The 15,178-nt window shown below is 46.5% G+C and overlaps 1 protein-coding gene across 1 annotated transcript in view; it reads left to right on the forward strand.

Moving 5' to 3' along the window:
• The first annotated feature begins 6,682 nt into the window (after positions 1–6,682).
• The window catches only part of CLVS2 (clavesin 2), a 50,636-nt gene continuing 42,140 nt past the window's right edge, over positions 6,683–15,178 (forward strand). The window contains exon 1 of the mRNA XM_066611157.1: positions 6,683–7,071. Within this exon, the coding sequence (XP_066467254.1) occupies positions 6,683–7,071 (389 nt within the window). The remainder of the gene's footprint in view (positions 7,072–15,178) is intronic.

Raw genomic sequence — 15,178 nt, forward strand, 5'->3', positions numbered from 1 at the left:
CAACCTCAATGCTCAAAGCAAGAATAGTTGGTCTGGCGAAAGTAATGTGTGACTATTTTTTAAATTTTATTTTAGAGTTACTGCCACAGACAATTAAATATTACATCATGTGCCACGTTGATTGGTGGACTGGTAGAAGACCTCTCTAGACTAAAAAGAATCCATGGGATTGGGTGTGTCTATTATGTACTGTGGTCCCTTGTGGGGTCTACTTCTGTGGCATTCCTGATACCCAGTGTTTTGACCTTACCGTGATGGTGCCTTTTAGTGCAATACTTTTTCTATAGAAGTGAATGGTGAACAAATGGAAGATAGTAAAGAGTGTACTTAGGGACATCATTAAGGTCTACCTCCTAGGCCTTCCTCCTTTTCTACTTGATACATAAGAACAGCCCCACTGGATCAGGCCATAGGCCCATCTAGTCCAGCTTCCTGTATCTCACAGCAGCCCACCAAATGCCCCAGGGAGCACACCAGATAACAAGAGACCTCATCCTGGTGCCCTCCCTTGTATTGGCATTCTGACATAGCCCATTTCTAAAATCAGGAGGTTGCACATACACATCATGGCTTGTACCCCGTAATGGATTTTTCCTCCAGAAACTTGTCCAATCCCCTTTTAAAGGCATCCAGGCCAGACGCATCACCACATCCTGTGGCAAGGAGTTCCACAGACCGACCACACGCTGAGTAAAGAAATATTTTCTTTTGTCTGTTCTAACTCTCCCAACACTCAATTTTAGTGGATGTCCCCTGGTTCTGGTGTTATATAAGAGTGTAAAGAGCATCTCTCTATCCACTCTGTCCATCCCCTGCATAATTTTGTATGTCTCAATCATGTCCCCCCTCAGGTTTCTCTTTTCTAGGCCGAAGAGGCCCAAACGCCGTAGCCTTTCCTCATAAGGAAGGTGCCCCAGCCCCGTAATCATCTTAGTCGCTCTCTTTTGCACCTTTTCCATTTCCACTATGTCTTTTTTGAGATGTGGCAACCAGAACTGGACACAATACTCCAGGTGTGGCCTTACCATCGATTTGTACAACGGCACTATAATATTAGCTGTTCTGTTCTCAATACCTTTTCTAATGATCCCAAGCATAGAATTGGCCTTCTTCATTGCCGCCGCACATTGAGTCGACACTTTCATCGACCTGTCCACCACCACCCCGAGATCTCTCTCCTGATCTGTCACAGACAGCTCAGAACCCATCAGCCTATATCTAAAGTTTTGATTTTTTGCCCCAGTGTGCATGACCTTACACTTACTGACATTGAAGCGCATCTGCCATTTTGCTGCCCATTCTGCCAGTCTGGAGAGATCCTTCTGGAGCTCCTCACAATCACTTCTGGTCTTCACCACTCTGAAAAGTTTGATGTCGTCTGCAAACTTAGCCACCTCACTGCTCAACCCTGTTTCCAGGTCATTTATGAAGAGGTTGAAAAGCACCGGTCCCAGGACAGATCCTTGGGGCACACTGCTTTTCACTTCTCTCCATTGTGAAAATTGCCCATTGACACCCACTCTTTGTTTCCTGGTCTTCAACCAGGTCTCAATCCATGAGAGGACCTGCCCTCTAATTCCCTGACTGTGGAGTTTTTTCAGTAGCCTTTGGTGAGGGACCATGTCAAATACCTTCTGAAAGTCCATATATATAATGTCTATGGGTTCTCCCGCATCCACATGCCTGTTGACCTTTTCAAATAATTCTGTAAGGTTTGTGAGGCAAGACTTACCCTTACAGAAGCCATGCTGATTCTCCCTCAGCAAGGCTTGTTCGTCTATGTGTTTTGAGATTCTATCTTTGATGAGGCATTCCACCATCTTACCCGATATAGATGTTAGATTGACCAGCCTATAGTTTCCCGGGTCCCAGATGATTCCAGTTCTGATAGGGAAACAGTTTTTGCCCTTCCTCCAGAAGTCTTGGCTATTTATTTTGTCTCCCAGAACTTAAAGAGTGCCAAGGAAAACAGAGCTTCCATTACACCAAGTGGCATCATAATCAAACTGAATGCTAAGCTGCTGCCTAGTATTTGGTTCCAATGCTCTTTATGCCTACTGGGAGAAATAGTTTCCTTCCTTTGTTCTGAGCATCATGACCCTTGAACATATGGCTGTATCATGCAGTTGATGAGACTCAAGTTGACTGTGCTAGTGTTACTACTATTGGTCCCATTCTTGAACTGGTGAGTGCGCCATTGTTGTGCTCAAGGGACATTTATTTCTGCCAAAGCCATGGCAGGGTAACAGTGATGCTACCAATGGAGTTGAGAATGACTTCATCTGTTCTGACAGCAACAGATCTTGTGGCACCTTATGGATGAACAAATACAGCACTATGAGCTTTCTTGGACTGATCCACCAGATAGATAAAGCATTATCTGCACATTGTAAAGAGAACATAAAAGAAGATATAAATAATGGAGGCCATGGAATGCAAGTCCCTGCAAAGCTTAATGTGTAAGGCAAACACAGCAGTAATTGATGATAATCTAGCAAAACAAGGAAGATTGCGCTATTAACACTTATATGACAGGAAACCATTACCATGAGCAAAGAGAATCAAGTTTGTTCATAAATGCTATTTCAGCAGTGACCCTCTGAAGTTTCAGATTATCAGCGGAGCGTGCTCAGAGACGGGTTTCAGAACGTCGCCATTTTGATGGCAGGTTTACATCTGTTTATTCTTATTCTTGTACCTTTGTTCTGTGCAGACTGTGGAGAAGCATTGTTAATAGGTGATAGCATATATCCTAGAATCATAGAGTTGGAAGGGACCTAATAGGTCACCTAGTCCAAACCCCTGCTTAGGCAGGAAATCCTCTTAGAGCATCTCCAACAGGTGCTTGTTGAGCCTCTGCTGAACATCTCCAGTGAGGGAGAGTCCACCACCTCTCTTGGCAATCTACCGAACCACCCTGACCATCAGGAATTTTTGATGTCTAATCAAAATCTCCTCTCTTGCAGTTGGTACCCTTTGATTCTAGTTCTACTTTCAGAGACGGCTGAGAATAAATTATTCCCTTCTTCCATGACAGCCCTTTAGGTATTTGAAGAGAGCTATCGTATCCCCTCTCAGCCTTCTCTTCTCCAGGCTGAACCTGCCAAGTTCCCTCAACCTTTCCTCGTAGGGCTTGTCCTCCAGTCCTGATCATCCTCGTTGCTCTGTTCTGAACCTGCTCCAGTTTGGCTGCATCTTTCTTAAAGTGGGGTGCCCAGAATTGAACACAATACTCCAGGTGAGATCTAACTAGTGCGGAGCAAAGCAGAACCACAACTTCTCATGAATTGGAAGCTATGGTTCTGTTAATGCAGGCTAAAATTGCATTTGCCTTCTTTGCAGCCACATCACACTGCTGACTCATGTTCATCCTGTAACCCACCACCACGCCAAGATCCCGCTCACATGTAGTGCTGTCAAGCCATGTATCTCTGCATTTTATACCTGCATCTTTGGTTGTTAGAGGGTGATAATGATAGAGATCCTGATGATATATCATTGACATTATTAAGTTTAATATTAAGGCCTGTAATGATGTCATTAAATTGTTACACAGTATTTGAGAATTTATCTGTCAGAAAATAAGCTTCAGTTCAATTATGCCATCTGCAGTACTCAAAGGTGTAGCAGAATTTATTATTGGATTTCCGTGATAGATTCTTTAATGAACGATTGCTACTTAGAAGAAGGGATAACATGTTTGTAAGGCAATTGTATAAAAGCTTCCACATCCTCATAATACTACAATTCCCAGGGTTCTTTTCAGGAAGCTATCATAGTCACATCAGTTTACCTCCTGATGTTGCAGTCATCAAGCCATGATGTACTTCACACGTGTTTCACACAAGCATGTGTGAATCGGCCCTGAGAAACACACACCCTGGTGCCTTGTTCCTCATTGCCATCTGAGCTGGCCTTTGATGAGAGGAAGCCAAGCAACCACCCAGAATGGTTATGATGTTGCTTTAGGAACCTCCAAGTTTGACCCAGTTTCAATTTGCAGTAGAGATGTGCCCGTGTGGATGCAATACTTGACAAGGCTAGTTCATTTGCATCGCAGGCTTCCCAAGCACGTGATCACTTACCCCTTCGTGACTTGCCAGTGAATGTGTGAACCAGCTGGCTCTGCTGAAAAAGAGGGCAACTGTTGTTACTGGTGCTATCAGTGTTCTACCTGTGGTGTTTAATGGGTTCATAAGCGTGTGCCAATTCCCTCTTGAGGCTGCAGTCATCAAGTGATGAACATGCCATGTGTGAAGCAGCCCTGAGAAACACCCATCATCCTGGCACTCTCCCTTGTTTCCAGAGTGACCAGACACCCTCTTTTTCCAGGACATGTTCTCTTTTTTTAGCTTTGTGTTTTGGAAAAGAACTTAAATGTCCTCCTTTTCCCTGTGAGGAGGCAGCACATAGCCTTCTTATGATTAATAAATTATATGTAATATAGTTTTGTGTTTTTTTTGACAAACTCAGGAAGTTAGTGGTAGACAGGGGGGCCTGGCGTGCTGCGGTCCATGGGTCACAGAGTTGGACATGACTTTGCAGCTGAACAACAATATAGTGTTTAAACTAGCCACATGAAATCAGTATACAAGTTTATTTTGTCATGTCCTACATTTTTCTGGGATGATGTATGTTTTGGGGTGCCTTGTCCTCTTTTGAGGTTATGACATCTGGTCACCCTGCTTGTTCCTCTTGCTACTGGAGGCTGGCTTTTCCCACTTGGATGAAGGCAGCCACCCCCCCAAATCTCTCTCTCTCTCTCTGCTGTGGCCTTAAAAGGCTCCAAGCAGAGTGTCACATTTAGGACTGTGCCTGGTCACGGCTGGTACTACTAAGCAGCCTCCCAGAGTGCCAGGCGGCCCCCTCAGGGCTCACCCTGGTGCAGGGCTCAGGCACCAGCCCAGTGTCCTAGCGCTCCTTGGGCGCGAGTTTGGGAGCGAGGCAGACAAAGAGTCCGGGCTGGAGAGGGGAGAGAGGCGCCTGGGAGTTGCAGAGGGGCTTTTGCGGAGCGGTGGGCGGAGGGGCTGGAGAAGCAGGTGCAGGCGGAGAGAGGGAGGCGGAGGGCCGGAGCAGCGTCCGTGCGCCTCCCCCGGGGCTTTCTCCTCCCTGCCTCCAGCATCCGGAGAGCGGGCGAGGAAGGCTCCCGCTGGGCGAGAACAATGCGCGCGGGGGGCGGGGGGCTGGAGCTGCTCGGAGTAACTTGCAGCCAGCCGCGCCTGCCGCCCGGGGAGCGGGACTGAAGGCAACCTGCTCCCAGCAGCTGCTCCGAGAGCAGGCACACAAAGGCGGCGTGCGCAGCATCCACCGCCCAGCTCCATCTTCCCCGGGGAGCTCAGCGCGGAGCATCGCGCGCCCTGCCTGCGGCCAGGGCACACCAGCAGCCCCTGGGGGAGGGCGAGGAGAGCGGCGCGGCCAGATCAGCAGCCACATGGGCACGTCCTCGGCTCGCTCCTGCCTCTCTGCTCCCCATCAGAAGGAGTTGCTGTAGCTGATGGATGCCGGAAGGTGCCGCATTGCCTCGGGTGGGCTCGCCTGCTTGGCTGCTGCTTGGATTGACTTGGCTGCTCCTTTCCCTCGCTGAATGCCTTTCTCCCGCCGGATTGCTGCTGGGCTGGTGGTCTTGCCAAGCCATCGCAGCCACTCTGCCCCCGGAGTGGGGCAGAGGACCCCGGGGGTCGCTCCCCTGCGAAGACCCACCCCAGCCAGAGCCCCACCAGAGAGGGGCAGACGACAGTCTTCTTGCCGGTACTCGATGAGGTCACTGTGCTTGTAGGAGGGAAATCGGAAGGGGGGGGGAAAGGGGAAAATCGATCCCAGGCTCCATGGGCTAAAGAGGGGAGGGGGGTTTGCAAACCAGAACCCCCGGGCAAAAGAAAGCCACGCGCCTCCAGCGGACCGGCATCCTGCCTCTTGAACCCTGGTGCACGCTGACTTGGACCGAGGAGAGTCTCCCGTTGGCCAGAAATCCGCCTGGAAGCTGCGATCCGCCACCTGGTTCACCGATCCCCCTCTTTTCTTGCGGCGATTGCGGTAGCAGCAGCAGCCAGGGTGAGATCACCGGTTTGCACAGAAGTGGGGTGGGGATTGTTATTTGCCAAGAACCCAACACTTGTCAGCATCATTCCCCATCCAAGGCAAAGTCAACGGACGGCCATTTGGCCATCCTGTCGCTCTACGGTACCTGCTAATCGGCCTTTTCTCACCTCAGCTCAACCCAAAGGGCAAGATTGTGTGGGAAGGTGTGAGCCACACTGCTGGAGAGGGCTCTGAGAAGACCAGTGCTGCCTGACTCTGGGCCTCCAAAGCCATCAGAAGGATAGCAACTGGGTGCAGTTTTTTGCTGGGTATAGTTTTGCTGCAGCTTCAAGGAAGTGAGGGGGGGGAGGAATTTGGTGAGGGGAAGGAAAGCAGGAACAGTAGTGGGTCACGGTGGCTAGGCCACAGTGAGGCGGAAGGGGCACACGGGGATGGGAATTGTGGTGGCTCCATGGACTGAGCAGCACCTGGTGTTTCCACTGGATAAATTAATGCTGTAAGGCAAAGGAGCACCACAGCCATTGGATTCTGGAAAGGGAAGGATCTCTTTTTTGGAATAAGGAAAACGCACCAGAGTTTGGGGGTTGCATCCCTTCTTGCTTCAGAGAGGAGTGGAGGAAGCAGCATTGGACAACCCGTCACAATGACTCATTTGCAGGCAGGCCTGTCCCCAGAGACCCTGGAGAAAGCCCGGCTGGAACTGAATGAGAACCCAGACACGCTGCACCAGGACATCCAGGAGGTGCGGGACATGGTGATCACCAGGCCAGACATTGGCTTCCTCCGCACAGATGACGCTTTCATCCTTCGCTTTCTCAGGGCCAGGAAGTTCCAGCACTTTGAGGCCTTTCGCTTGTTGGCCCAGTACTTTGAGTATCGGCAGCAAAACCTGGATATGTTCAAGAGCTTCAAAGCCACAGACCCTGGCATCAAGCAAGCGCTCAAGGATGGCTTCCCGGGAGGCCTGGCCAACCTTGACCATTATGGCCGAAAGATCCTGGTCCTGTTTGCTGCCAACTGGGACCAAAGCAGGTAAAGCTGGAATTCAGCAACTAACACATTGTGGGGGGGCTGGGGTGGGTTGAAACACTGACCTGAATTTACCACAGCACTGAAGACCAGATATTTTGCATAATAGCCATGGACAGTAATCCTGTTTGGCCTTTATGATAAAATGTGTCGTTAGTATTCCGTTCCCTACCAGCAGGATGCATGACATAAATCACCTCATCTGCATGTGGCGTGTGGCTAATTCTATTTTTAATGACCCCGTCCAGTCTGATCAATGACAGGACTCACTGAAGGGATTAGACAGATGCCCTTTAAGTTCTTTCAAAAATGAAAACTCGGAAATGGGGAGAATTAACATACAGAGATTCACATTTGCACCTGGCCTGATTGGATCATAAAATAACGGAATACAGAATGGATAAGTGACTTTAATGTGGGCCCTTCACTTGTAGGGTCACTTCTTGGGAAAGACTATTTTAGAGATTCTTCTCAATGATTGGTGGGTGAAGGATTCCTAGCTTAGTTATTGGATTTCATTGTTTTCTTGGGATCAGGACAATGATAGCTGTAGAGGATCTAGAGTGTTGTTCACTTGACAGATGTTCATCTTGTGCAGTTTTGCGTACCTTTTCTTAAGCAATCATTGGGCCACAAATAGGTGATGTCAGGTAATGCTGATTTGCACGTCACCAGATTGCATATCATTGATTGCCACCCTTTCTGGTTGATTGCTGTTTCCTAGCTTTCTTCAGCAACCTAAAACTTCAAGTCATATTACACGCTTTCTTCACATAGAAGATTTGGGAAGAGTTTTCTTATCATATGCCAGAAACGTCATATTAGGAAAGCTATTCAGTTTTCAGTGATGACATTGCTTACACCAATGAAGTGTTGCTATCCAAGCTTTTACTAGTCCTAGTTTTAACATAAAGATGCCTGTAGTAGGCTGAAATAGGGGCTACTTGTTTTGTCTAGAAGTTGGCTACCTCAGAATGCCAGATACAGGTGAGGGCACCAGGATGCAGGTTAGTGTCTTCCTGTTTTGTGTGCTTCCTGTAGCATTTGGTGGGCCACTGTGAGATCCAGGAAGCTGTACTAGATGGGCTTTTGGACTGAATCAGCGGGGCTCTTCTTATGTTTTTATGTTAGGAAGACATATGTTAGGAAGACATGCCAATAAGGTGTGTGGTGGGGGGCAGTCATAGAGGCCTCCTCAAGGTAAGGGAATGCTTGTTCCCTTACCTCAAGACTGCACTGTGGCTGCATCAGTGCTGAAAAGTTGGATAGGCTTGAGCCTGCAGTATCAAAAACAGTAGCAAAGGCAGAGCAGTCATAAGATTATTTTATTGTAAGAAACAGACTATTCATTCCCCTCCAAGTGTCTTTAGTCTCCAAAACTCCTGCTTGGAAAAGCTAAGCAAGCAGATGTATGGCCCATGATGGTCCTTTGTCTGGTGGGTATGTGGAGACAGGCAAGTTACCAGCCTAGTGGATATCATTGGAATATACAATATACATTATGGAGACCAATCTACTCTCCAAAATTACCAGGTAGGTGCACCCTGAAAGAAGCTGAAGATTTTTTTCTCTTCCTCAAGTCAGATGTGCATTCTGAGCTGTTCCCAAAGTTAGGTCAAAGTTCACTAACAGCATTCTCTTATTTTTTTTCCTGCAGAAATTGGGAAAGCCTTAAATGTTGGTGCTCCATCCATAAATGTTTCCCATCCTTTCCTGTTGAAGGCAATCATGATTTCCTTGTCCATTCATTCATGATATATGTGTAATTGTCAGCAGGTTCATCATTATAGTAAGAATGTGACTGTTGATTCTCAAATGAGTAAGAGCCATAGTATATAGGATTTGCTGCTAGCACCATCAGCTTGTCATTTACATAACTCCCATTAGTATCAAACCAATTAAGGAAGTTAGAAATGGGTGTGTGGAGCAAAATAAAAACTTATTGCAAAACATATCAAATGTGCTAAACATTTATCTCCTAACTTGATTGGGGGAAAACGGATCTGATTGTTAATAAGATGGAATAACTTCCACAAGTTTCCATGGCTAACATGTGCATAATTTCAACAGGTGCTGCTTCTCTTCTTGCGGACACACAGAGCCATAGAAACTTAGCCAACAAAAGGAGTGGCAACCCTACAGACCAAAATAGAGATAGAGAGAGATATATTAAGGCTGTGGTTTTCAAATCTCAGGGAGTTTGAGGACCACAGTAAGTCCTTACATAAGAACATAAGAACATAAGAACAGCCCCACTGGATCAGGCCATAGGCCCATCTAGTCCAGCTTCCTGTATCTCACAGCGGCCCACCAAATGCCCCAGGGAGCACACCAGATAACAAGAGACCTCATCCTGGTGCTCTCCCCTACATCTGGCATTCTGACTTAACCCATTCCTAAAATCAGGAGGTTGCGCATACACATCATCGCTTGTACCCCATGATGGATTTTTCCTCCAGAAACTCGTCCAATCCCCTTTTAAAGGCGTCTAGGCTAGACGCCAGCACCACATCCTGTGGCAAGGAGTTCCACAGACCGACCACGCGCTGAGTAAAGAAATATTTTCTTTTGTCTGTCCTAACCCGCCCAACACTCAATTTTAGTGGATGTCCCCTGGTTCTGGTATTATGTGAGAGTGTAAAGAGCATCTCCCTATCCACTCTGTCCATCCCTTGCATAATTTTGTATGTCTCAATCATGTCCCCCCTCAAGCGTCTCTTTTCTAGCGTCTTCCTTGCAGGGAAGTGGAGGGAGGCAGCGGGGGCAGGGATTGCATGTACTCACCAGTCCCTGCAGCAACCTTCTCGGGGTGTGGGGAGCCCTGCACGAGCGTCTACAGGGCTTCCCAAGCTTCTAAAAGCAAAAGTGATCACACCCAATTTCCGGTTTTGTGGAAGTGAAGTGCGATTGCTCTGCTTTCACTTTTGGAATGTCCTGGGGATTGCGTCGCTGCCTTCCCCTGCCCCCGCCCTTAGGGGGGCAGAGGCCAGGACTCTCAGTCTGGGGCATCGTGATGCCCCAGTTTGAATAGCTCTGTATTTAGGAAGGCAAGATCTAAATGGGGAGAGACCATAATATTGGGACAGAGCACATGCTTTGCATGCAGGAAGTCTCAAATCCAATTCCTAAACTCTCCATTTTAAAACAACTATCAGCACAATCCTAACTTACTGTTCCGCCAGTGCAACAGCTGCTCCACTGGCCTGGAGTGTTGCAAACATGCCATGAAACACATTTGCAACTACTCAAGAGTCGGCAGCACCATCAGAAAGGCCTGTGCCAGCCTGCTAGTGTTGTATTTAGTCCCAAGGCGCTGGCAGAGGTGAGTCTCATGCTGAACGATGCAGGGACTTGGAGAGGCGGGGGAAACTGTTCCCAAGGTGAGGAGGGGTATTTTTTGGTGGGGGAGGGCAGAACAGGGGATGAGACTGGTCTACCATATCCTAACTCCCTTCCTGGGCGTGTCCATGTTACATGGAGCTGCTCGTACTTCTGCCAGTTAAATAGCTGGCAGAGATATGAGTAGGGCAGGCTAGAACATTACTCGAGTTTGGGGAAAAATATTCCCTTACCCCAAGGTGACCTCCAGTCTGCATCTAAAGTGCGTGGGATAACTGCGTAATTCTACTGCCCTGTGCAGTTTAGGTTTGGGCTGTTGATAACAGGGCTCAGAAAGACCCAAATTTGAGTCCTTGAAGAGGTGCATCTAGGCTTACTTGTAAAGTAGACATGCATAGAATTGCACTGAAAAAACACTCTCCCTGTTATGTCAGTTAATGATGACACACTGTGCCAAAACACAATAAATGCCAAAATTTACATTACAGTATTGTACTGCTGTAAATGATGACGTCTTTTTAAGAGTGCAGAGAGTTGGGGGAGGAGAAAGAAGAGCACACAAGAATGGCAATGGCAAAATGTAAATATCCAGCACTGCCCTTTAAAAGGTGGGAGGAGAAAAAAGAGCAGGTATGAGGTAAAGAACATAGGTAGGTGTGGGGAAGCAAAATCCATCCATTCAGTCTCCTTAACAGGAAATTCTACTCAGGTCATCATTTACAATTGGTGTTACCCCACACCACACCAGTGTATAGTAATTCGGCATATGAATTTCTGTTTAAATCTGCCTTGAGACTTGGAACCAAGATGGGTGAATTTTGCTTATTGACTCGGTATGCTATAACCACTTCCCAGTTGGGTGATTGTTTCCGTTTTCTAAGACTTGGAACATTTCAGAAATGGGATAAACAGAGGTTTTCTAACAGCATGCATTAAAAGAAGGAATTAAGCACAGCTAAATTAATCATCTTTAGAAATCAGCTATACACCACTGGGTACATAAATGTGACGCATGAGAAATTGTACAAAAACTTTGACTGAAATTGGCTGGATATGAAACAAAGTTTAATTTCTTGGTGTGTTAATCTGAGTCAGCTACATGTTAATAAAAGGCAATCAGACTAACACCTTTTCAGCCCTGAATATCTTCTGCCTTTTCTGCAAGAAAACGGGTGGTGGGGGATAAGGGGAGAGAGGCTGTGGCATTAGTGGTGAAGGAAGAGGATCCTGTTTCTTTCAGTGTTGTATCTTATGCATGTAGCCCTCTCAGATGTCTCTGTGGAACTCATATTGAGAAGCCTTTCTGTAAGCTGCACAAGTTAATATAATGCTTACTTTGAACCATTTGAAAAGTTATTGAGAAATTGCTGAAGAAATCTTTACAGTCATTCCAGGGTACCCAGAAGGCTGACCTAGGAACAAGACGTGAAGTTAGGGACTTCCAGGCCAGACAAAAGTCTGAAACTGTGATTTACAGCATACTGACTACTGCAGAAAATTGGAAAATGTGACATTTTAATTTGGATGTATGAAGATTAACACAGGTTAGCATTCCAGCTAACACTTTTCTTCTGCAAACCGGGCAAGGATGCTTGCAAATTTTTTTTTTTTAAAGTCAAAAACTTTTAGTGATCCACCAAAAATCAGCTTGTGACCCACTGGTGGATCCCGACGCAGTTTGGGAAATGCTATCTAAGAGCCCAATCCTGAGCTCTGCATGCTGGCTTACCGCCAGGGTGCACTGTTGCAAAAGTGCCGTGAGCCCAAATGCTGGGCGAGCACCCATGCTAGCCCAGCCCTGGACGGTGCTGGGCTAGCACCGGGCAGGCACCTGGCTGCCTCCGCTCAGCAGTTACATGAACCGCCAAGCAGTGGAGAGGAAAGCGGGGACGTGGGAGGAGGTACTCCAGGGAGGGGGCGGTGGGCGGAGGGCGGGGAGGAGGAATGATGGGGAGGTGGGTGGTGGGGAGAGGGCAGAGGGAGGCATTCCAGGAGGAGGGAGGGAGGGAGGTGGGACTGTTGAACCTTCGCTCCACCGGATCCTGAGCCTTCACGTCGAGGTGCTGCCCACAGCTGCCTTGTGCACACAAGATGCGGTGGCAGCCATTTTTGGTGCCGCCACAGCAGTGCACCCCAGGAGCTCAGGATTGGGCTTTTAGTGATGTATTCAGAAAACCAGCATACAGGTCCAGCAAGTTGCGTTTAGATAATCAACTAACTTTGTACAATAGTCCAAAGTCAGATTTACTTGCAAAAAGTTGAATGTATATAATCCTTATATACATTTTTATATAAATGTATATAAAAATACATATAAAATATAAAAATACCTTATATCTCCTTTAGGGCTATTGTTGGATGTAAGGAAGGGGAAAGTATAAAAATCCTGCTTTTGGGATATTGATAATTCACATGTCCTTCTAAGAAATTACCAGTTTTAAGTGTCCTTGAGAGTCAAACTTTGAAAGTAAAGTATGGAACTTTTCTGAATTCATGTTGTGCAATTTTGGCAGATTTCAAATTTGTGCACATTTTCAGCATGCAATCCTTAAACTCTAATTCATAACAGAACATGCACTGTGCTTTCTCACTCAGTAGGGCAAGTTAATGAAGTCTGTTACAAGCCTATGAAGGAACTTCAGGTTTACATTTGTCCCCCCTACTGTGCTGCCAACATGAATAACACCGAGGTGAAACATTGGATAGTGCAGGTCTAGAGGGAATCTGAGATGAGCTTTTATGCAAATAGTTCCTTTCTGTGTGAAGACTTTAAGGCAGATTCTTTCTTCATAATTCATTTAACAGAACTTTGATGCTGACACTTTGAAAACAAAAGCTTACCATTTGTTCAGCTCTCACATGGAGCGAAAGCTTCCGATACGTCAGCATTGAACTAAAAATTTTTTTTTAAAAAGTGCAGTTTTAAATGTGGCCTCTAGTGCATTAGCTTCCCTTTTTTGTCACTTTGCTTTTCTAATGTTATATAATCCAGGAAGAAGGCCACTTAAGAAAATCAAGGAACCCCACCGATATTGCCCATTACTTGCTATAATTAAATACTTTTAATAGGTCTTTCTGGGTGAAAGAATCTTCTAATCGCCTATCCTTTTTACAGATAATGACTGCAATCCTGAAAACAGTTTGCATCCTGAACCCTGTTGACTTCAGCGGGATTTAAGCTGCTTAACTGTGAGCAGGACTGCAGCCAATGTTGCTATTCTTTCTTGAAAGCTGACTAATGAAAACAATTTCATGGTAACTCAGTCCTGGAGAGGTGTGGAGGAGTAGACTTCTTGCACTGCAGAGAAATCTTGGCCAATTTTCAAGACAGAAATGTTTTTTTTCGCCCATGGTGGGTGCCTCTGTGACTCATAGAATAACTCAGATTATTAGAATTCTTACTTATATTGAACAGTGCAATAAAGATGGAGTCACACAACTGCTGAATATGTGGTTGGTCACTTCCTGGGGACATGATTCAAACCACTTCTGGGAGGTTGTAATGGTGTGCCCAACCACAAGTCATGGTGGATCCTTCCTTGAATCTATCCTCAGAACGGGGATGGATTGGGCGCTGGAGGCGAATGGGATCAGCGGAGGCATCCTCCTCCATATCCCACCCCCCTTGTGGCCCTCCTGACATTACACAGGGCTTCTTGGATTTGCACCAGCAAAACAGCTTGCACGGATCCGAGAAGCCCCATAGGTAGACGTGGGGTTTTTTTTGGTGAAAACAAAATAAAAACATAACACTGTTTTCTGCACTTCTCATTTCTGTAAAAAACAAACAAACCTGAAATATGCCCCCCAAATTTTCTAATGCCTGCACGTTCATTCATTCATTCATTCATTCATTCATTCATTCATTCATTCATTTGCAGCATTTTTACCCTACCCTTCTCCCCAAGACATCTTACAAAAGTGCAAGTGCATGCATGTGGCTGTGTCTTTTGACATGCATTTTGACTGCATCTGTTACATTTATATCACCTACATTGTACGCACACTTTTAAAGCAATTATAATCTATAAAAATGTCTTCTTGGAATAAAAACACACAACACCACTTTCTGCTCTTCGAACTTTGGAAAACACTGAAATCTGCAAAAAAAACACCTGTTTTCATCCACCTCTACCCATGGGACAGGCTGGGGCTTGGCATTGGTAAAGGGAAAAATATCTCCTTACTCAGAGGAGACCTCCAGCGACCTCCTTACCTGTACTGGATCCAGTGCAGGCCATAGTGTTTGGCTGTGCCAGCCCAGGTTAGGATTGGGCTGCCCATTTGCCATCTTACCCTTTGTGCAGCCCCAAGGTAAGGTAACAAACATGCCCTTACCTTAAGGAGGCCCCCTTGGCTGCCTCCCCTTTGCAGGACGCAGTGCACACCACATTGGCACAGCTATGTCAATGCTGGAAAGTTGGTTAGGATTGTGCCCACTGGTTTTCTTGAGGTTGCTGGAACACTGCCTTCAGTCTAGGGGTTGCCCAGTCTCAAATTAAGGAAGTGATGCCTTAGGGCCAAATTCTATTCAACTTTCCAGCCTTGGGGTAGCCATGCCAATGGGATTTGTGCTGCATCCTGTGGTGGGAGGGTAGTTATGGAGACATCCACATGGTAAGGGAACATTTGTTCCCTCGCCTAGGGGCTGCATTGCTGGAAAGTTGGATATGATTGGGTCCTTATTCATTGTTGTCTTAGTAGTTGTCTTTCAGAATTGGGGAAAGGGCTAAAGCTGATTCTGTCATGTGATATTTGTGAAGAATGGGTC

This window comes from Tiliqua scincoides, chromosome 1 (assembly GCF_035046505.1).
Source record: "Tiliqua scincoides isolate rTilSci1 chromosome 1, rTilSci1.hap2, whole genome shotgun sequence".
NCBI lineage: Eukaryota > Metazoa > Chordata > Lepidosauria > Squamata > Scincidae > Tiliqua > Tiliqua scincoides.